The 24,007-nt window shown below is 33.6% G+C and overlaps 1 protein-coding gene across 1 annotated transcript; it reads right to left on the bottom strand.

The window, feature by feature from the left end:
- Window positions 1–200: 200 nt before the first annotated feature.
- On the bottom strand, window positions 201–22,963 carry Rgs18 (regulator of G protein signaling 18). Its single transcript, XM_040738648.1, has 5 exons — window positions 22,655–22,963; window positions 22,137–22,238; window positions 20,884–20,945; window positions 3,231–3,397; window positions 201–1,530 (listed from the first exon to the last, which is right to left on the bottom strand). The coding sequence occupies exons 1-5, from the start codon at window positions 22,771–22,773 to the stop codon at window positions 1,273–1,275; spliced, it is 708 nt and encodes a 235-aa protein (XP_040594582.1). The 5' UTR covers window positions 22,774–22,963; the 3' UTR covers window positions 201–1,272.
- Between the last annotated feature and the right edge of the window lie 1,044 nt (window positions 22,964–24,007).

Raw genomic sequence — 24,007 nt, 5'->3', positions numbered from 1 at the left:
AAGAAAAATTAAAAATCAGCTTCCTAGTGGCTCTTTGAAATACGTGGTAGTTTGTTTCAATATTTTAAAAAGTGTACATTATTAACTTTAATATCAATGACAAAATAGATGAATAAGATTTTCTTATCTCAATGTCATTCAAAGATTGAAAGCATGAAGATATTGGGAGAAATATCTTGTGAAATAAATGACATTAATAGTTAAGTTTGAGCAGTTTATTATAGATGGTAGAATTTGTTTTACATTTTGACTAAAATGATAGCATTTAGTAATCAGAAAATATGCCATCATTAATACAGACATTTATAGACCATGCAACACATTACAATGAAATATTTCTGTAATATAGAGACATACATTTATTAGTATAATCTTATGGCATAATATAGTATTAGGCAAGGATTCCAAGAACATAATAGTGAGAACAGAATTGGCAGATGCCAATGCTGTCCAGTTTGTAGTATTCTTTGTTTCACTGTCTCTCTTTATAAGTTTCTACCCCAACTTCATGTGGTCATCATCATTGAAGCACTGATTGGTGGTGTTTCAGTGGCACTTTCATTTGCTGGGAGACAATGTTCTCATAGTGGATATGTAGAGATATGTTAATATGAGCATGCTCCAGTGACCAGGAGTATAGCTCCATCTTGGGGATGTTCAGCAGTTAGAGTGAGCATGACTGCAGAGTCCGGTCTCACATATCTACCTGGGTTATGACTAACCTGCTTAATCTATATGTTGAAACATGACTTTATATAGCTTCTTGATGCTGGTTTAAATGTGGAAGTGATGGACAGCTATTCTGGAGTCAGAATTACCATGTGACTACAGATGTCTATCCTTCTCCATTATAAGAAATGGGTGATATCTATATGCTGCAGCCCATCATCATGTACAATATTATATGGATATGCAGTTATCTAAGTGTATTATTTATACACAGAAAATAATCTAAACTAAATATGACATAACTGTAAAGTTTACATTTAGTTCAACATTTTACAAGGCATTGATGATATCTTTTTTACTGGTGGTTATTGAAGAAATAAAAGTTTTTGTACTATAGGTAGAGTATAAAAATAGGTTTTCATAAAATATGGTAGAACATAGGCTATGAATTATTTGAGTATAAAACATTGAGTATCTAACATATTAATAATGCTTTTGCCTGGTGTTTGTAATAAGTATAATCATTTATTACTAAAATACACAAGCTGTATTTTAGGAGCAGATGTACAAATTTATGATCAAAATAAGTAAAATTACTTTTACTCATAACCAAATGGCAACATCTGACTTTACATCTTGGAACTCATTGTAAGTAAATGATCGTGATCTTCTCCTAAGATTTGTTGGTCTCTGAGGTCTTCCTTCTAGCAGATGTAAGTAGATCTCAGATTTCAGAAAGCGTGTGTAACTGTCTTGTTCCATGAGCTGATAGACTCTGCTTTGAGCTGCATCAAAACTGTGGAGAGTTGGCTGTGTGATGCTCTTAGTAATTACTTCTTTGGTATGAAAATCAAGGTTAACCTGCATAAATAGGAAAAAGGCACAATCATACATGTCTTTGAGAATGTCTCATACTCTTACAGTGCTGGAGTGGCTATGGTGTTTTTGGATACCGGGGTATTTCCTGCCCAAGTCTAAGGATACAGTGGTATACTCTAGGGTGCTATCTCACCTGGCTTTCCTAACTCTTTGTTAATAGTTAGACTTATTCTATCTCAGTACAACTGAATAATGAAATGGGACCTTTCATATAGTTAACACATTAACTCACTCTTTTTCACAGTGAAGAACTAATGTTTAAGAGGTTAAAATGTTAAGTTATAAGGAATGAGAAGCTTTTTGAGTGACTGTGATATCAGTAACACCCTTCTGTTTAAGCAGCTATTTTTTCAACATATTTTTTCTACAAGCAAAAGTGTGGCAACAAATGAATATGCCTTACATACACTATCCTTCAATTGATTTTATTATACCCCCTTTGATGTTTCTGGTACTAATACTGTATTTTCAGGAAGCTATTCTGTTTTCTACTTTTGAGTGACCATATAATTTGCAATACTTTTACATAAATAAAAAAAGACCCTTTACTGAATCAACATATCTGTATAGAGAGTATTGCTTTATAAACTTTGTAGCAGTTTCAGTCCTAAAGCTGTTCAGAGAGTAGTTAATATAATTATAATAGTCAAGGTTTTGTTGCCACCCTGAAGCTCTATTGGACAGTGATGGAATCCTTAGGACGTAGGTTTCCAGGTCTAAGAAGTTAGGTTATAGAAGTCCTGCACTGAGAAGATACTGCAATTCTGATCTCTCTCCCTCAATCCCTTTCTATCTCCTCCCATCTTGCACCTTCTTCTCTTTACTTATTGCAACCATAAAGTGAGCAAGTTTCTCTGCTATGCATCTCTGCCATTGCATATAGATTTGCTATAGTACCCAAATCAACAGGACCATATGTCTTCTGAAATACGAGACATAATATTTTCTCTTCTTATTTCTTTAATTTGAATGAGTTTAGTAGGTATTTGTCTCAAACCAAAAGGTAGCAGTGTAGTAATAATTTGTAATTGAACAGTGAGTGAGCATATGTGCCACTCTGAAAGTGGAAAAACTATTTATTGAATACAGAATAGAAATATCAAACCATATAATATTTTGTTGCAGTTAAGTATATCTGCTAAATTAATAGGACAAACTCATTTAGTTGTAATCAAAAGAACAATTGTTTGTCACTTGAAACACTGCCAAAGTAGAATTATGTTATTTGTTTATTAAATGTTTTCTTTTAGCTTATCCTAAACTGATAAAACAATTCTTTTGGACAAATTAAACTTTACATAGGTGGATAAAATAAAATTATTTTTAAATTATATTTATTATTTGGGGGACATACATGTCTTAGTATAGTGTGAAGAGAACATCTTTGGAGAGCTGGTTCCCTTTTTCCACCATGTGTGGTCTGGGCATTGAACTCAGCTCTTCAGGCTAGGAGATAAGTACCTTTAACCACCTTTAACCCTACTGGCTCAGTATAAGCTTATAAAGTCTTGCACAGTTTTTAAAAGGTGTATAACATATTTATGTTTGTTTGTCTTTTTCACCTTTAGAAATCTTTAGTTTCTAAAAAGTAGTTGTTTCTGCTAATATAGTCAGCAAAGATTGGGGAAAACAGACCCCATGAAAATATTAAGGAGTTAAATTATTTTCAATCATCACTGTACCTCTTTTGGAGCATCATTCCGAATGAATTTCTCATATATTGCTTTGGCTTTCAGCCTTATTTGTTGAGGTTCCTTGCATTTCTTGAAATCTTCACAGGCTACCCAAAATTCAATGTTTTCCTCACTGAATTCAGTTTTAAGAAATCTAGTAAAAGCATCCAGTCCATCTACCCAAAACAAATAATAGTTTGTTATTATGATGCCCTACTTGATATTAAAGTATATACAAGTACTAACAGTAAAAGTTATTTTCCTCCTAATTATACATGGTCCCACGTATTTAACCAGCATGTATGAGGAACATCATATAAAGTAACTCTTTGAGCAAATGAAAGGACATTTTTTTCTATGAAATAAGACTAAATCATGCTTTTATCTAAATCCTTAAATATAAGAGTAAAATGCTCAATTTACATCTCTTCTATTTACATCTCAGAGGATTTGTTCTATAGACTTCTGATGCCTTTCTCTTGGATTCCTATCTGCCCACTACCAGATCATGCTTCTTGTAATGGAGACTCTCAAGTTCTCTTTCCATTGTCTCTACATTTCCAAGTTCTACACTGTCTTCTTTTCCTGAAATCATGCTGTCCACCAAATTCACACTGCTTATTAACCCTGAGTATGAACAGGCTTAAGCTGTTAGGCCTTATATATTCCAGGATACTTCTCACATGCTTAGGAGGAAATAATACAGGTTAGAAAGAGGATGAAAATAAAGCATATTTAGTGTAATGTAATTGTGAAAGTTTTGAGGAGTATAAAATCAAATACTATCTTCTGAATATTTCATTTTTATGTTTTAAAACTAAAACAATAAACTACATTTGAAAAGTAGCAACATGACCTATACCACATAAACATTTAAACCCAAGAGACTGTTTTTGTCCTTTTGCCTTGTTACCTGTAAGTGTTTGGGAAAGTCAATAAGTTATAAAAAATTACCTGGATTCAATATTATTTTTGCCTACATCCCATGTGTTATTGAATGAATGTTCTTTTTCTTTATACAATTAAGTTTCTCAATATTGAAAATTAAGAAAGTGATGTCTATTTGATTGGGCTAACTAGTGAAGTAAACGTGTTGACATAGGTAAAGTGCAAAAAAAAAGTGGCTGGTGCATGGTAACTACTCCATTGTGATGGTGGTGATAGTAAAGATGAGGATGATAATATTTGTGGTCATTAACAATAATTTATGTTTAACTATGTAGAGCTTCTGTAGGTAAATTGTAACAAACTTCACATTTAACTGTAAGGCATTTAGACTTTCAACTTGTTTTTCTTCAACTACTTTGGTTATTCTTTCTTTTTATGATCTATGAGATTTTTAAATTGAGAATATTGACTTGGATGGGAGGATCTAATGGAAAGGCACTATTGTTTAAAACAACAACTACACAAAAAATTGAACACAGAAAAGTTAAGTCATGCCTACAGATATGTTAGTATAATGGTGGCACAAAGCTTGTAAGAGAACCAACCAGTAACTTATTTGACTTAAGCTCAAACCCTAACTGTGGGTGGTTTGAATAAAATGGAACCCATAGGGAATGGCACCATTAGGAAAAGTTGGTAGAAGTGGATCACGAAGGGGTGGGCTTTGAGATCTCCAAAGCTTAAGCCTGGCCAGTATGGCATTGTCAATCCCTGCTGCCGGCAGATTCGGAAGTAGAACTCTCAGCTCCTTCTTCCACACTATGTCTGTCTATACCCCAACTTGCTTCCTATCATTAAGTTAATGGACTAAAGCTTTTAATTAAAAGCCAGCCCCAAATAAATGTTTTCCTTTATAAAAGCTGCCAGGGTCATGGTTTTTCTTCACAACAATAGAAATCCTAACTAAGGCAACAAACAATGCCATACTGGCCAGGCTTAAGCTTTTGAGATCTCAAAGCCCACCCCTTACTGATCCACTTCTACCAAAAAAGCCACTTTTCCTAATGGTGACACTACCTATGGAATTATGGGTGCCATTTTATTCAAACCACCACAGTTAGGGTTTGACCTTAAGTCAAATAAGTTACTGGTTGGCTCTCTTACAAGCTTTGTACTAGTATGTCTTGGAGGCAGAACACTGTTGTAGATCAAAGTGTTTTGTGGATGGCTTGGTGTTTACGTTTCTCCTTTGGTAGCATGTTGTTTATACTCAGCACAGCAGCGCCACTTGAATCTACTGCTATTTCGTCTACTGACTGTGTCACTGCAATCAGGGCCCTGCTGCTCAGCTGGAGGCAAGTCCCACTGGAATCACCTCTGCCACTGCAGCCAAATGTAGTTTTTAACTATTGTTCTTGGTACCAAAAGGAGTATGCTCCTTACGCTACTGTTGAGGGATAGGAGATCACACTGTAAACTCTGAATTTGTGGTAAATAAAACATCGGGTCAAGTGGTAGAACCAACAACTAATTAGCAAGAAGTAGTCATAGAGAGGGAATGTGTTAAATGGATAGAGAAATCCACAGGAAATAGTCTGAAGGGGCTTTGAATATGGGATGTTGGCTAAAGAGGAAGGTCAACTGGTTGCTTTTCAGGCTCTCTGAACTAATAGGTTTTCACCCAAGAATCTGACTGTTGAGTCTTCACTGGTAAAATAGAAAGATTAGAGACTTAGTTAAAAACAAGACATAGCCACATACAGTACATATATATGCATATATTCCTAAATATACAAATGCTACATGCTCAATCTTCATGATGGCACTTTTATTTATATTTTCAACACTGACCATTTGGTAGTAGATATTAGTGGTACATGGGAGGGTTTGAGGAAGTAAGGAAAGGGAAGGGGAAATGATGTAATTATAATCCCCTTAAAGATTATTAGTAAAATAGCATTTACTTTTATAAGGTTTTAAAATACCTCATATCCATGTCCACTGTCTGGTCAATTCTCTGAACCTGTCTCTGATATTTTAACTTTCTCTGTTCTCTAGTAAATCTCAACTAAAAAATTCAGAATGATTTATTCCTCTATTTTTTCTCCAGTGCTACCCGCTCCTTTTTTCCCAGTTTCTTCCTGAGTGTCAACATTTTTTTTCTTATTTCTGTACTTTTTATACTTTTTTTGAACTTGCAGGAGAGAAATTAAATGTCACACAATTTCAGAAACAAAGAAACTTCTCTGGGCTAATATTATTAAAAGATTTATATCACATCGTAAGAAATTATCCAAAGAAAAATCTCCTGACTTCAAAGATTCCTCTAGCTAAAAAGTCTGTTTTTCTTTTAACGAAAGTAAAATCCTTGATTAAAATTGCCATGTTTTAAACTCTGAACATTTCAACAATTGTCATATCAGTTCTATAAGTCATAATTAACCATGAAAGAAAAACATTCAATTATAAAAGGAGACTAAAGGGACTGTTGACACCAGGTCTTCTATACAGAAAAAACAAGAATAATGTGTTGATTTAAAGAGAAAAATAAACAAGCTAAAGAGAGTTCAAGAAAGACTAATTAAACAAAAAGAGGACTAAAATAAAAGAAAATGACAAAATGCAATACACACCTTCCAGAAATAACTTTAAATATCAATGGACTTATTTAAACCATCAAAAGACATAGAAAAGAAAATTGAATTTGAAAACAAATTCCTTCTTTTTGTTGACTCTAAGAAACATACCTTAGCATAACAGAGGAACAAGGGTTTAGAGTACAATGTGGAAGAAAATATTCCATGAAAATGCAACCAGGAATCAAGTAGGCATTGTTCTTTTAATATGTGACCAAATACACTCCAAACCAAATTTTGTCAGATACTTACTTAGATGTTGGTTACTTCATAATGATCAGTGGAATAACCCACAAAGAAGAAATTACACTTGTAAATACATGTTTTCTAAATAAAATTCATATAATTTTTTTAAATATACACTACTAGATTTAAAATCACAGATTAGTTTCACTTACTAATAGTGTATAATTTCAGTACCATGTTCTAACCAGTTGTAGATTAACTATGCAAAATATGAATAAATATAATAACTCTTAGATTATATACCATCAAAAGTGAAATGAAACTAACCAAAATTTATAGAATAATCAACCTAAACATCAAAGAATACAGTTTCTTCTCAGAACCTCATGAAATCTTTAAAAGAGACAACATATTAAAACACTAGGGAATAAAAAAATAACATAAGAAATTGAAATGACATCCTGAATTCTCTCTGACCAAAATGGAATACAACTTGAAATTAACAGCAAGAGAAACTACAGAAAATATGCATACCTATAGAATAAAAACATACTATTGAGAGATGAAAAGGTAATTACATAAATTAATAAGGGAATAAATATATCCTACAATCGAATGATAATAAAACCACAGCACACCTAAATATATGGGATACAATGAAGACAGTTCAAAAGGGAAGTTTATAGTGCTAAGTATCTACATTAAGAAGAAAAATCAGAGATATTAAATAAACAACCAGATGGTAAACTTTCAGGAATTAAAATAAGAAACAAACACAGACAAAAACCAACAACAAGGCAATCCTAAAAACAATAGCTAGAGAGAAATAACCAAAGTCAGGACAAAGTTAATAAAATAGGAATAAAACTTCTAATAAAAAGGACCACTAAAACAAAATCCCTACTCAAATTACTAAAAAAGAAAAATTACTACAAGAGGAATGACATGAGTCTATAAATTAGATATCCCAATAACTTCGACAACTTTTTTGGAACTGATAAACTCTTTTATCAAAGAGATTAGATAGAAAAAAATGACTGACCCAAATCAGTATTCCTCCTGTGTTCAAAAGACAAACATAATGAGAAACACTTCATAGAATCAATTTCAATCATGATAGCCTAAACACATGTTAAAATAAACCTAACAAAGGAAATAAAAGACCTATTCAGTCAAGACTTCAAAACTCGAAGGAAATAAATTGAAGAACACACAAGGAGATGGAGAAACTGTCTGTGCTTATGGATTGGTGCGATTAATATTGTAAAATGGCCACTATTCTCAGAGAAATCTATAGTTCAATGCAATTAGCATCAAAATTCCAAAGCAATGCTTCAGAGGAGTTCAAAATAAAAACAATCTTACCCACAAAATGACCCTGGATAAGCAAAAAAACCCTGAACAATAAAAATACCGATGGAGGTATCGCCATGCATGATTTAAATTATACCAGAGAGCTATAGTAGTAAAAAGCACAATACTTGGGGAGAAAAATACATGGACCAACTGAATGGAATTGATGACCCAGACATAAGTCTGAGCACACTATCTGATTTATGACAAAGATGCCAAAAATGTATACTGGAGAAAAGACAGCACCGTTTAAGAAATGGTGATGGGAAAACTGGATCACCATGCAGAATAATGAAAGTTGACCCCTTTTTTAAAGCTGAACAAATGTCATATTGTTAGACTTAAAAATTCTAGAAGAATGAGTAAGATGTATACTATGGGGGAAAATCTTTTCCATCACAGCAATATATCTGTGTGACACAGTATTAGTGCTGTGGGATGATCTTTCTGTACACTGTGAATATGCATTCCTCTCAATAGTTAATAACAAAAGCTGTTTGACCAATAGCTAGGCAGGATAAGTTTAGGTGCGATAATCAAACTGAGAACTCAGATGAGGAGGGAGGGCTGGAGTTAGGAGAGATGCCAACCAGCTCCTGAACAAGCAGGACATATGGCAAATGAGGTAGTAAGCCTTGAACTATGTGGCAAAACATAGAAATATGACTTATTTTAACTGAAAGATTTAGCTAGTAATAAGTCTGAGATATTGGTTATTCTTAATAAGTAATATAAGCCTCTTGGTGATTATTTGGAAGCTACTACAGACAGGACAGGGCAGTGAAACCTCTGTTTACAGGTTAGTTTTAGACTCAGCTTTTAAAATGATATTTGTATGTGTGTGATTTCAGCACTGACCACTTGGTGTTTGATAACTAATGAAGGGGCTTTTCCTTGGGAAGGACTACTTCTCTTGCTCTCAACATTTCTTAGTTGCCTGTAGTTCCTTTTCTAAGGTTGGGGCCCTATTTGATATTCTCCTTTTATGTTAGCATTTTTATTTGTGTCTATGCTCAAACATGATTTTAAGGAATATTTAAAAAAGAAGAAATTGATAAACCAAAGTCATATTGCATAAAAATTATAATTGCTTAATTTGTGTAACAATGGATGAATATAATATTCAAATATGCTAGTATCTTTGAGAAATTAAGCTTTATCATAATCTGATGTTAGCAAACATATAGTTTATATTCCAATTTCATGCTTGAGAATCACATTTTTTACTTCATCTTGACCTCTCTTTGGGGGATATGAAAAAGTGGAGAGTTTTCAGTACGTGATACCATTATTTCTAAATCTGTTCTTTAGTTGGAATTCATGTAATGAATTTTCTACTAATATCTAGATCTTTGTCTCTCTAATACAATGACAGAATCACCTTTGAGAGTATCCATGATTCTTTAAACAATTTGGAAAATTTTTCCCAGAAGTACACCATTTTCTCTATCATATCACTGGGACCTACTTAATTCTATAATATATTCTAAACACAGTCAATTTACCTTTTAAAAATACTTGTTTCTATTCAAGATTCCCTACTTAACAATTATTAATTTGGTAAGAAATTATTTTTGATTACACTATTTTTATATTGCTTTTATTTTTAATTGATTAATTTTATATGCCGACTGCAGTTTCCCCGCCCTCCTCTCCTCTCAGTCCCTTCCCCAACCTACCCCTTTGTTGCCACATTCTAACCCACTCCTACCCCATTTCTTTCTAGGAAAGGGCAGGTCTCACATGAGTATTAACAAAATGTGGCTTGGCAAGCTGCAGTAAGACTAAGCACCTCTCATGTATTAAGGCTGAGAAAGGCAACCCAGTATGAGGAGTAGGGTCCCAAAAACCAGTAAAAGTTGGAGACAACGTCTTTTCCCACTTTTAAGAGTCCCACAAGAATATCAAGTAACATAGTTATGACATATTCAGAGGGCCTAGGTTAGTCCCATTCAGGCTCTCTGGTTGTCAGATCAGTTTCTGTGATACCCTGTGATCTTGGTGATTCTAACTCTGTGAGGTTTCATGTCCTGTCCTTGACTCCTCTGACACCTACAATCCTTTCTCCCCCTCTTCTGAAGGATTTCCCATGCTCCACCTAATGTTTGACTGTGGATCTGCATGTGGTTAATTGCAAACTATGTTGCAAATATTCTAGGTACTAGAATTCAATAGTTTAGTATGCAGAATATTCAAATGGACTAAACAGATCCACTATATACAAATTGTGGTGATGAAGATAAAGGATGAATACAAAGCAGAAGTTAAGCCTACGAAAGCGGAATAAAATATCGTATTAGTAAGTTAAAATGACTTGAAGTCAGGAGCATTTCCATCTCAAAACTATTAAATGCTCAGTCACCAGAAATAGAAAAATATCCACAGTTAGCTATGATTGAGGAGACAATGGCAATATACAAAACTTACACATATAAATTGTTAAATAAATCAATATAACAGACAGTTATAGAACAACCTACCGAATAACGTCAAGTGCATAAGGAAGATTATTCTGACATATTAGAATCTGAATGCAAGATGAGCACTGCCAAATGGTTTATATTTTAGGACTGGTTAGGTTAATGATAAATCTCTGCTTGTCATATACAAGTCTATGGGTTTGACCTCAAGTGATGCAAAAATTCGCTTATCTGGATGCAGGAGAAAGAACAGATTTATATTTATGGTTTTGCTTTTGAAGCTAGAGGATGGCAGACAAGAATCAAGGAATGTGTTGAATTCTGAAAGGTGAGATTTTACTTCATTTTAAGGAAAAGAACAAAGATCTTATGTGTGAAACTATGAATAATTGGTCAATGACCTAAATGAGTGATTTACCCTTAGATCCTCCAGGAAGAATGATTGCCTAATGACACTTTGATATTATTGTCATAGACCCTATGCTGAAGAACTCAACTGCATAACTATCAGAATGGATTTAGGATTACATTATCACTAGTTTGAAGAGTTGATATAGCAACAACAGGAGACAATTAAACCCCTAAATTATGCTTTGTATATCCACATGTATTTTCTAACATATAGATTTCATCTGTATTGTCATGTCCCATTATGTGTTTTGATTTTATGTTACAATTAATCTTTCTAATATATTAGAATTATGAGAAATCAGTAGTCAGAAAAAGACCAGAAAGACTTCAACATCGCTAAGCAGTAGAGCAATGGAAGGCTGTCTGTATTCATGACAAAAATGTGACGTATTTTCTGTACTTCTTCCATGGTGACTTCACTGGGCAGGCAAACTTCTGCTTTTCTGCAGCAAAAGGACCCTGAACAGCAAATGTTGGTAATTACATGTTAATGAAGAAAGTATGGTGTGGGGGGGTAGTGCCGCACCCCTTTAATCCCAGGGCTCCGGAAGCAGAGGTAGGAGGATCTCTGTGAGTTCAAGACCAGCCATATCTACAAGAGCTAGTTCCAGAACAGCCTCCAAAGTCATAGAGAAATCATGCCTTGAAAAACCAAGAAAAAAAAAAGAAAGAAAACCAAAACCAAAATAGAAAAAGAATGAGGAAATGAAAGTCCAGACTAAAACACCTCGAAAAGATACCTTGAAACTAGAAGGCACATGCAGTCCTTACATGCTGTGAGACTATTCAGCTCCAAGTCAACTTCCATTTGCAGGCTGACTGCTCAGCATTTTCTGAATGAGTTAGGGAAGTGACCACAGAGAAGCAGTCAGTAGGGTTGAGTGAGTGATATTAAGTTGCTCTTTTTGTTTTGCTAACTCACTCAGGGTAGTATTTTACAGGCTTGTTTTTCTGTACTGAGCAATGTGCTTTTCTCAGATTGTTCAAGGGAAAATAGACAAGATTCTTGGTTGAATTTTTATGAAGAGTACATTATGTCCAAATATGGGAAAATAGACATTTCCAAAGCAAAACTGATTGATCTCTGGCCTTAATACTTTAAAATCTTAACAGATATCAAAATGAACTAGCAGGATTAGAAGTCCTGCTTTTTCTTTGGTTGACTAGCATGCTAAACCTGTTGCCATGATGTTTCTTCACTGTGTTCTCACGAGAATTCTTTCTTTACTGGAATCTAAGTTCCTGGACTTTTTTGTGTCACTACTGTTGTCCAAGAGTTACTTCCTTTAATTAATAAACACCTTCTTTCAATACTTCAGATGACAGAGGAAAGCAAGGTGATAGCTTTAAAAATAAGTGGCATAAACATTGTTCAGCTACTGGCTGCTAACAGAAGGGAAAATCCCCCCCCCCTTTTTTTGTCTGTGTGACTTAAACCATCTTTTCTTGGTTTGGTCTCCATCTTATGCTATACTGAACTTGAAAGAAAATAAGAAGTGAAAGGTAAAGCATACTTGTAACTGCTAAGTTAAAACTGAATTTGAAATGTGGCCTGCATCTCTCTTGCGAAGGGAAAATCACTACAAAAGTACAACCTGGGAATCAAACGGCTAGAACTGCGGTCAAAGCTTTTACCCTAGCCTGTGATCAGGGTTAAAATAAAATCAACCAACCAATCAATGAACCAACCAACCAACGAATGAAATAACATCTTCAGCACCTAGTAATAGATATTTGGTACTATGGAAAGTTTCTTTTTTTGTTTTTTAACCCATACTTTCTTCCATTTTGAATATCTAAAATATTTGGAATTTTTCTTCCAAATCAATTTCCATTTTTCTTAGACTTGGTACTTAAAGTAGTTAGTCATCTTCATTTCTTTCTAATGAATACTTTCAGAATATGTAGGGTCTTTGTATTTTCTAACAAAATTCTTATTTCTTATTGGAGCTCAATGTGGTGATAGACTTATCTGAATAGTTGTGATAAACTCAGTTTCTGTAGAAGCTTTTCAAATATGTATTAGAAAATAATTGGATTCAAGATCAAAAAATGATTTTGAAAACATTTCTAGATAATTTTAATTATTAAAAATTACAGAATTTTCATATTGAAATGTACCCTCTGAAGTTATTAAAAATGTGTCACTTGGGGATTATTCAGTATATGTCACATTTCCTATCTTATTCTCTTGTGTAGTAAAAAGGGTTTCTTTGTTTCTTGTCATCAGTTACTCTTTTCTTACAGTTTAAATGAAACTGGACTCAAAGTTGGCAAAAATTAAGTGTTTACCATATTGTACCAATAAAATTTTATATTCCAAAATATATAGTTTAGAAATAAGAAACCAAATATTTGTTCATTTGGTTTTGAGCAGTTACTCTAACCTCAGCAAATCATCAATACATTTTTTTCAAGTTATCTTTCCTTTTGTTTGTCATGTAGAGATACTTGAAGCATCTGTTATCAGTAAATCAATAATTGTCTTCATTTCAAAACACAGTCATTAATTTTTATAATAATTGCTTTTAATTGTAACAACATTTTTAATGATATCTAAAAACAATTGTCATGAATCATTTATCTAAAATTTGTATTATGGAAAATAATCTTTGATCCATTTTAAGACACCTAATTCACTCTGAAAGGAGAGCATGGAAACTTGAATTTGGGCCTATTTTATGTAATATTATATGACTTAAGCCAGTAAGTGGTCATGAAGATAATGAAAGATTACCAGTTGATTAATATGGAAATTAGCAGGCAGAACAGACAAGTGTGAACTAAGGATAAAGAATGGACAATTGAAGAGTCATTTTTTTCTGTTTGGACCAGCAGGCAGAATCAGCTTGCATTATCTTTCAGCGGAAGTAGTCTAGAAAAAGAACATATATGTCATTTCACATATAGTCCTTTATTAGATCATAGAGAAGGTAGTTTGGCTCTGTCACCTGTTGTTCTCAGACACAATACACAAAAGCTCTTTGTCACTTTGATTAGTCTTGAACTTATACAGATGTTCAAAAGTAAGCGACAATGATGTCAAGGCAAATCCTGGCTTGGTGTGCTATGAGAGCTCATAGCATGGTGGTCACTTAAGTGAATGGCTTTTGTGACATAATAGTATAACAGGAACACATATCAACTCAGGGAATGTGTGATTAAAATAAGAAAAAACATGCATCTGTTTTAAATTTAAGTAATTTTTTTAACAATTACATGAAAGCTAAGTTAGTAACTTGAACATCCTGTTCCTCTTACTCTGGATAGCAGTGCTAGGTTAGACCACAATGGAAATTCTTCCTCAGAGGCAGCAAAGATGAAGCAGCCCTCCACAAGTCGGAAGTGGTGAGTGTAGCTGCCACAAGCTGGCTCCATGTCATAAAAATATCAAATCCTTACAACTCAATGTTTCTAAGTTGAAACTCTTGTATCTGTTGCAGTATTTTTTAGATATAAAGAAACCAAATGAAACAAGTCAAGAAACTCTAAAGCTGGAAGTCTAGGCACAGTATAAAATCCTAAGTATATGGAATGGTTTCTCCTTTCATATTTGACTTCATAGGTCTGAGTTGCCGTAGAGTGCATTGTTTCCTTTGCAATAATGATTTAGGCATACGATCCATTTTTAATCAAAGATGGACTTTCAAAAGTTCTAACCCTTAGCTTGAAAACTGTTGACATTAGTTATCATGAGTCCGACACTTAATTCTGACTCACATTAGAGCCCTGCATTGTATAGAAAACTGGTAGAAATAGAAATTTAAAGAACAACTTGAAAAACCAAAAAATGGAAAATAAAAGGAGAAATACTCATTTCTTTCTCCCAAAGTAAAGCATGGGTTTCCTTCCGGCACCTACTCAAATTCTCCAGCTAGTATTTGTGGTGATATGTTATTTATGATTTAATAAAGATTGCCTGAAGTATCAGAAAGTAAAAGCAGCCACACTACCTAGCTGTAGAAGCTAGGGAATGGTGACACACACCTTTAATCCTAGGACTCAGGAGTCAGTCAGATGGATGTCTCTGAATTCAAGGCCACACTGGAATAAAGAATATCAGACCTTTGATTCCAGCATGTGGGATCACACGCCTTTAATCTCAGGGCTAGGGAGGGGAGGCAGGAGATTTTGGCTGGGTGGAGAAAGGAATATAAGGAGGAGGAGAGAGGAATTCAGAGCTTTGCCTCTGAGGATTTGTGGAGACAGGATTGCTTTCAGCTTGGTAGAGGTAAAATCTACTGGCTTGATTGCTTTGCTTCTCTGATCTCCAACATGAGGCTTGAACCCCAATATCTGTCTCTTGTTTTATAATTAATTAACTTATTTATTTATTTTGGGTTTTCAACACAGGGTTTCTCTGTGTAGCTTTGTAGTCTGTCCTGGAAGTAACTCATGTAGATCAGGCTGCTCTCAACCTCACAGAGATCTACCTGCCTTTGGCTCCCAAGTGCTGGAATTAAAAGTGTACATCACCACCACGTGGCTGGGTCTTTTATTTTTCATGCTACAAATATTTCCACAGTTTAACCACTTTATATCTTAAAATCTAAGGAGTAATGACTGGTGCATTCTGTCCTTTTCCTTACATATTCCAGGTGATGTACAGCAAAATACTTCTTAGAGCCACAGCTAATTGTACAAAAGACTCTAATAAACTAATCATGATAAAAAGAGTTAAATGCATTGTGGATATTGCACTGACTAGGAAATAATTAAGTATTTTCTAATTGATAGAGATATCTCTGGCAGAAGGTGCCATTCTCTTTCAATTCCTGGGTGCAACTGGTCTATCTATATGCCAGGGTCACTTACATATTCTAGGTATGAACATGCAAAACTCTGAAAAACTGCTAAGGTTTTATGTCAGTTAAGCAGTCTCTAACAGTAACCGGTTTCTCCCTACATGCTTTATCATCCACTTCTCATCTGAAACAGGAAATTTATCTTACACTTAAGAGGGAAAAAAACCTCGATATTCTTTTTACCTTCTCATTCTAAGGTATATATGCACACAATCAGCATCTCAGCAAGATCACTGGATTTCCTTCCAACATGGTTCTTACCTCAGTATATAGGTTTTATTTGAAAAGTCCTTGTATGTTCTCCATTGATAAGATTCTACCTTTCTTTCCATCAAAGGTAACTGTCCATCATAAGAGTTTCCCAAAGCTTGGCCTCAAATTGATTTTTTCAGTGTTCTGTTCATTATTATGTGAATTACTTGAACGTTTTTATTTCATCAAAATACTGACTTTATCTAAACATACACACACACATATATACATATATATGTGATATATCTATATATACAGTAGTTCACTTGCATTATTTTATATATAATCTTATTCATGGTGATAAGACCCACTTATATAAAGGTGGTCAACATCATTTGCAATTAATGAATATGAAGGGCAGACTATACTCTGATATTATTTTTGATACATGAGTACAATTTGATTTACTAAACAGCATTTGTAAATTATTAAATACATACATTTAAATATAGTTTTTATGGTTAATTTTCAACAGCAAATAAATTTCTAATAAGCAAAGACAGAATAAATATATCTGAACATTGCCATTGAAACAAATAAGTAACAAAAGTTGGATACTATTGTGTTAAAATTAGCAACATATCTTGGATTTCATTCAAATAAAATTTATTTTAGAACATATTTTTATTTATGAAAGGTTTTGATGCACCCACATTATTTTCATGTTCCCTACATTTAACTTCTTTTCTACCATTAATTCCTTATATGAACATGATGCATAATAACAATGAACCCATTTTTATACATTAACTAAAGTCTTTCCCATGTGCACATTTCATTGGATTTAACTTTTCTATGTGTTTCAAATTAATTTGAAAACTAAACTATGAATAAGAAAATCACTTGAGTTTGTGTTGCAGAGTTGGTTTAGCATTTCAGAAAACTGGCAGGTCCTGCAGAGAACCCAGATTCTGTTCCAAGTACTCACATGGAGGCTTACAATCATTATTAACTCCCATCTGAGGGTATAGAAGCCCTATTCTTAGACATGTAGTGTACATACATGCACACAGGCAAAACAAACACATAAATAATAAAATAAATAAATAAATAGAAGAAATCTTAAAATATTAATTATCCAAATGGCTCTTAGATAATACAGGGACATTTCTGTGTTATTCCATGATCTTTGTCTTTTGTCTTTTTCTTTCCTCGCTTATTTTAAGTTATAAGCTGCAATAAAGAAACACTTCTGTTTTTAATTCTCTCAGTCAGTCAGACAATGTAATGTCTCACGCCTAGACTTCCTGCCTGCTTGGAACTTTCATTTTGTACAGCTATTGAATTACTATGACTCCTCTGGAACTGGAGTTAACACTGCTTATTCTATGCTTCTATTGCTAAAGCTGCTACATTTGTTAGTCTATGCAGGTTTTCATGGGGGCTCATTTTATCAAACAATGTAATCAGATTTCCGTTGCACCTCCTTTGATATGTAACTTAATTCTGTGTTTGACTAAATGTCATCTTTCATTACCTTTATGTAGATATGGAATAATGAGCTTAAGTAACCAACCCATTTAGTCCAGGGAAATTATATAAAATCAAAGTATCAGGGTCTTTCTTGCATGTGTGCATATATTTTTACCTAGATACACTTTTAAACTCTTCATCTCGTTTTTCCCCCACATATTGCCAAATTGGAATGAGTTTCGTATTGTAACAAAGAGAATTTTAGGTATCATTTGAAGTTTCATAATTTAGCATTACAATTTTCATGATGAAAAATGATTGGATCAGTAAAATAATACTAGCAGCATACTTTGTAAATTTGTTTAATTATTTAGTACTTTGGTCATAAGACATTATCTTATGTGATGACTGTGTAAAATTCACATTACTTTCTTTTAACTTAACTTGTGAGTAGCCCACAGCTTGTTAATATTTCCATCACAAGGGGAAAATAGTCTCAGAGTCAATACATCTTGTTTGTTTTCAGTACTTGTAAAGAGTAACTACAGAATGTGAGGTGAGGACTAATCCATGTCCTAAGTATTTCTTCACTTCAGATATCAAGGCCACTATGGAATTTGCTATATAGCAATGGTTAATTAGAGTAACAAATGCAGTTTAAAAACCACTTCCAATTGAAATTCAAGCCCCTTTTCTCTGCTTATAAACTATTGGAAATATAAAAAGATTGTTTTAATGTGTCATTTACTATAATTCTTTATAGCAGCAGTCATTTATATTTGTATAGATGCCACTATTTCTTGGTTTCTTACTCATCATGCCATTTATACCTTTTAAATCTTTTGCTTTGGGAAAAAAAAACAAGTATGCAGTTGTGGGAGCTGAAAACCAAAGTGGTTATATAGCATAACTAAGATTATACAACCATTTATCTTACAGAGACATAGCATGTCTCAAAGGAGCTTATGCATAACTTTATCAGAAACAAAATAGTTTTAGTATGTAGGCTTTTAATGTTTTTCAGGGTACTTGTTCCTGTGAAGCCTCAGAGATGAAACTATACATGCCTACTTCTAACAAACCATCACTCAATTATAAAGAAACATCTTTCTTTAAAATAATTTTCATTAGTTGATACTGAAAACTAGTATGTACAAAATGTTAACTGAAAGAAAATTCTAAAGCAGAAATACTTTAAAAGTTGGAATTATAAAAGACATTGAATATGTCTGGAGTAAATTATTGACAGTAACAATGTGAATGTGACCTTACACACAATGTGTAATATACAGAATTAACTTAGGCATGCATCAACAGAAGAATGTATAAGAAAGTGTGGTATGCCTTCAGAATGGAATATTATGTATCCAAGAAATAGGATGTAGTCTTTGAATATGTGGTAATATGGGTGAAATGAGAAGATGTCACATAGAATAATTCAGGTATAAAGACAGGAGCCTCATGTGGAATATGAACACGTTTATCTCATAGAAGTAGAGCATTGAATTGCGGTCACAACACACGAATAGAAATTGAGAGAATACAGAGAATAAACAGACACTAAGAGGGGAACAAGGAAATAGAGGATACAGAGAGCTTAGGGATTGAGTGTAAATTTATTTATGTAGGAGAATAACGACTTGTAAGACTTATACATAGAATGGGGTGATGATAACAATAGCTTAGTGCATTTATCAAAGTATTGGAAGAAAATATTTTAATAGTTTGAGTCAGGGTATAACATAGTCCTGAAGTAGGTTGAAGACTGACTTCAAACCTATTATGTAAATGAGGCTTGTTGTAAATCTAATCCTCCTGTTTCTAACTTCATACTACAGCGATTATAGGGTGTGACACCAGGTCTAGCACAGAAAAAATTACTTAAATGGTCACAATAAACAATGAAAATATTTAGCTTTATGCATATGCTTGAAAATGTGGAAATACAAGGGTTATTGCTTCCTCCTAATGATGAGAGTCAGAATTCCTGGAATCCTCTCCAAGTTTCCCTGGTCATAAGAAGCATTTCTCCCAGCACACACCAGTGGAAATGAAGCCCACCAGGTTTGTCAATGCTTAAGTGTAAAGTGGTTTGCTGTCCTGTTTTTGGAGTAGTCTGGGGAAGGAGCATAGAAGTGATAGTGTTTCAGTGAGGAAAGTAAGATGCAGTCTTAATGAGTGGACAAAGAACAGCTGTGGCTGAGAATGCCCGTGTGTCTATTCTTGATAAAGTTTCACTTTCACAGTTGAACAGTTACGTAAGGAAATTAAACTTTGGGTTTTTCCATTAAATAGTAAGTTCAAATTGTTGACTTTGAAACTTGAGAAAAATAATTAACTCAGTTACAAAAATGTTTGTATACCTGCTACTTGAAGTACAAATCCATGCTGCATGCCCCTGATCCAAACTTAAGGTTGAAGAATCAAGCCTGTTGGGATTCAGCCTCTTCCCACAATCAGCACTTAAAACTCAGCATTGGTAAGCACCTGATTACTACTTCGTTATAAGATCCTGCCTTAAAAATAGATCTATAAGCCGGGCGGTGGTGGCGCACGCCTTTAATCCCAGCACTCGGGAGGCAGAGGCAGGCGGGTCTCTGTGAGTTCGAGGACAGGCTGGACCGATAGCCTCCAAAACAATACAGAGAAAACTTGTCTCTTAAAACAAACAAAAAATAGATCTATATATATATGAATATAACAACAACTAGTGCAAAAATTAGGTCATTAAATTGAAAAAGAGCAATGAAGAGACACATGGAAATGTTTGTAAGGAGGAAAGGGAAGAAGAAATAATGTAATTATAATATCAAAGATAAAAGAAGTAATTAAAATGCATACGTTATAGAACTACCTATATGAATCTATAGGAGTTTTCCTAAATGCTATCTTCATGAGGGTTTGCTAAATGTCTACCACAGAAACACCTTCAAGTTTTTGATCATTAATAATAAAATAATGCAGTTTAATATAATAGATACACTTACAACAAAACTAATTTTCTTTCAAATATCAGGAAATTTAGAATAAAAATTTGTATGTTGTAATTCTTAACTAAAAAATAAAGAGATAAATATTTCAACAATAATGATTAACTCCGAATAAGTAAGAAAATTAAGAATATGTTTTCCTTTAGCTGCCTACTCTTTCCCTTAAGTACCTCCATTGACTAGACCTCAGATTACTTTAAATTACTTAGTGATTTATAAACAACTGACAACTATTAGCCTTTCATTACTGTAGGTATCTATTTTTAATAGTTGATTAAGGAATAGGGTTTGGTGAAAATATCACTAACCTCTATGAGAAATCAATTTGTCAAATGATTCAGCCCATTTCACTGCTTCTTCATGGGAGACTCTGTGCAGAAAACAAAAGGATTGAGGATGAGGTGAGCAGCATGTTCACCTCTGAATCTCTGCAGATGTTCTGTAGCCTGTGCTCTCCACTGATAATCCGTAGGCTCTTTTCTATTTTTCTAAGCCCGAGTCAAACTGGCAGTGCAATCTTTAAAACCAGTCAGTTTTCCTTTGGATTTTCCCGATTGAACAGGTTTTCCAAAAGTGCCAAAATTGTTTTAGCTTTTAAATAACAATAGTAAAAAGCGCACAGAAGACAGAAACCAGAGAGAGAGAGAGAGAGAGAGAGAGAGAGAGAGAGAGAGAGAGAGAGAGAGAGAGAGAGAGAGGCAGAGACAGAGACAGAGACAGAAAGATCAGGTAAACTACATTTAAAAAGTGTTCAACAAATAAGAATGCTTAAACTATATCTTTCTAAGTCCTTTCATTAAAATGCAATTTCCTTGAATCTGTAACTACAAGGTGCTGGGTTTTATTTGTTTGCTTGCTTCTTTTTTCTTTCTTTTTTTTTCTTGCTCTCTGTCTTTCCTTTAAATGCATGAAGGTTGGTGATGTTTCAAGGCTGTAAGATAAAAACTATTTTTAATATGATTGGAGATGCCAATAAAGGAGAAAGTGAAATGTTTTTATATCTTTAACTAGACATATTCAAAATTTGAATAACTGTAAGCTACTATGTAAGCCTAATTTTATTATTTGAGTTAAGAAAATGCTTAATCAAATTACAAAACTTCCTTTGTGTATTCTTTGTTGTCATGCATAAACTGTTTTCTTAAAAACTTCTGAGGAAATAGATAAATAACCTTTTCTCATGACAAATTTGCAGTATTTAAACAATGTAACATTTCATCAATTTATGGGCTACAAAATGTATCATTTAAAATGGACATGCCCCTTGACTCCTCACAAGGGCTGGGTTGGGGGAGAGGTCAGGGGGAGTGGGAAGAGAAGTGGGAGGGAGAACTTCAGTTGTAATGTAAAATGAAATTAAAAAATGAAGTTCTTATAATCATTTTATTTGAGTTATGAAAGTCATTGAATCTTAGAACTGTTATTTGTTCTGTGAAATAAAATGTTGAACTATGTTCATGTTGCTATGTAATTTTAAATAGTATGTTTATTCTTACATTTTCCCTTAATCATGAATTACAGAACCAGAAAACTATGCTTATAAGGAATTCATGCTCCCCACCTTGCTTCTTTGGCCAACAGGGCAGATCTGCTGGTGGGAGTCTCCCCATGGAAGTCAGATCTCTGTAGAAGAAGACTCAGTCTATTTCTTTTCTCTTTAGCTCTGTGAAAACAATAATACATTCAGGATAATTCTTACTTCACAGACATCTTATTTAACCTGTGCAGTAAATTTGGAATTTATAAACACCTACCTTCATTAAAAAATGCAGCTTCTTTTACTCATGAGTTTTACTTAAATTTTAAATAGAGGAATTGCCATAGAGTACACCACATACAATTCTGTCTTACTTTGGCAGTCAAGTATTTGAGAGTCCATTTCATTAATTATTATTTTAATACTTGATGTGGCTAAAATTATTAACCTTTTAAAAATGAAGCTAAATTGGACCAAAGGCCCTCCATTTTTGGCACTACAATCAATATATTTTCAACAAAGTATTTAAAAAGTCAGAGCTACAAATATTCCTCAATAAAGCATTTAAAGTACAAGCATGACTTAAACATTTCTAAATTTACCTGATTTTGGCCTCGATGCTTGTTTCTTCTTTGCCTGACCCATGCATTAGTTTGAAAAAAGTTTTCTCTTTTGACTCACACATATTCAGATGAGCAAAGAAAACCAGTGACATTTCCATATTCTGTCTCAACAACCAAGAGATGTCAGATTCACTTAGTGCGCCTCTCTCCCACTGATGAATGCTGTTTCATAGTTACACATGGTCAATAAAACACTAGCCTGAGCCTTTCCCCGCTCTTACAGAAGAAAAGACCAGGAAAGAAAGTGAGCTGTGTTTCTGCCTCTGCAAGCACAGAAATGAGGAACTCAAGATTGGTTCTGTACTGCGTTGTTGAAGGAAATGATACCACACATTCTCAAAACCACTTTTGGCCTCCAAGATAAAAACTGGCATTACCACAGTGCAACTTCCCTTTCAAGCCTGCAGAGAGAAGTTTCAGCTAAAGTGAACAAATGAACGGTGCTGTCATTTCCCATTGGATCTCAAATGTCTTGTGGCAAGTCATGTTATCAAACATTAGCAGCTCAGTTTTGCTCTTTAAAACTATAATTTTATTTAGTTCTAGTAAATTGACTCAAATTATGTTTTATCACATAATTCAGAGTAGTGTTGATTAATTATATTTGCTTAACATATTGTATCAATATAAGACAATAGGTCACCATTTGTGAATGAAAGGGAAAATAAAACTCATGATTTAAGACAAATTAGAATTATTTGGATAAGTCTGTGAAATGAAATGACAAAAGTAACATGGAAAATTTAATAGCATATTCTTATATTTTTGCAATATAAAGTATATATCTCCTTGGAATTTGGCACCTTAACTTTTATGGATTAAATGTTGTTCTTAATGAAATAGTTCAACTAGAGTGACACTTTGTATGTTGATGCATTTTATACCCTTATTCCAAAAGAAAATTTATTTATCAATTTTTATTTTCTCTTTCATTTTCTAAAAGTCTGAGAAATATTTATTTAGCCCAGACCACATTCTTTTATAGAAAAATAAAGTAGGACTCAAAACCTTAAGGAGGTCAGTGAATGATGGGAGTTATCAGTGTGTGATCAACAGTGTAAGTAAATCTTTATATCAACTTTTGATTAAGTGTTGAGTGCTTTTCTTCACATAAATTGTATGTTAAATCAAAATACACAAATACACAAGAAAATCTATTTCCATTAAAATTTTTGATTTAACAAGACAATATTTAATAAGAAGACTAGCTTGGAGTTTAAAACACTATTTGATACTAAGGAACATTGGTGTATTTTTTCCTTTTTGTACTTATAGAAACAATCTTTTTTTTTTGGTTTTATGAGACAGGGTTTCTCTGTTTTTATAGAAACA

The sequence above is a fragment of the Mesocricetus auratus genome, unplaced genomic scaffold (genome assembly GCF_017639785.1).
Source record: "Mesocricetus auratus isolate SY011 unplaced genomic scaffold, BCM_Maur_2.0 Super-Scaffold_100676, whole genome shotgun sequence".
NCBI lineage: Eukaryota > Metazoa > Chordata > Mammalia > Rodentia > Cricetidae > Mesocricetus > Mesocricetus auratus.
Note: the sequence above shows the minus strand (reverse complement) of the source record. Positions and strands in the feature narration are given on the sequence as shown.

Excerpts from the sequence above, each read along its gene's own strand:
- Rgs18 (XM_040738648.1), bottom strand. The coding sequence starts at position 22,773 with ATGGAAATGTCACTGGTTTTCTTTGCTCATCTGAATATGTGTGAGTCA. Across the intron at positions 22,239-22,654 it reads AGCATCGAGGCCAAAATCAG|AGCTAAAGAGAAAAGAAATA; the intron begins GTAAATTTAGAA and ends TTGTTTTCACAG. Across the intron at positions 1,531-3,230 it reads GGAATGATGCTCCAAAAGAG|GTTAACCTTGATTTTCATAC; the intron begins GTACAGTGATGA and ends CTATTTATGCAG.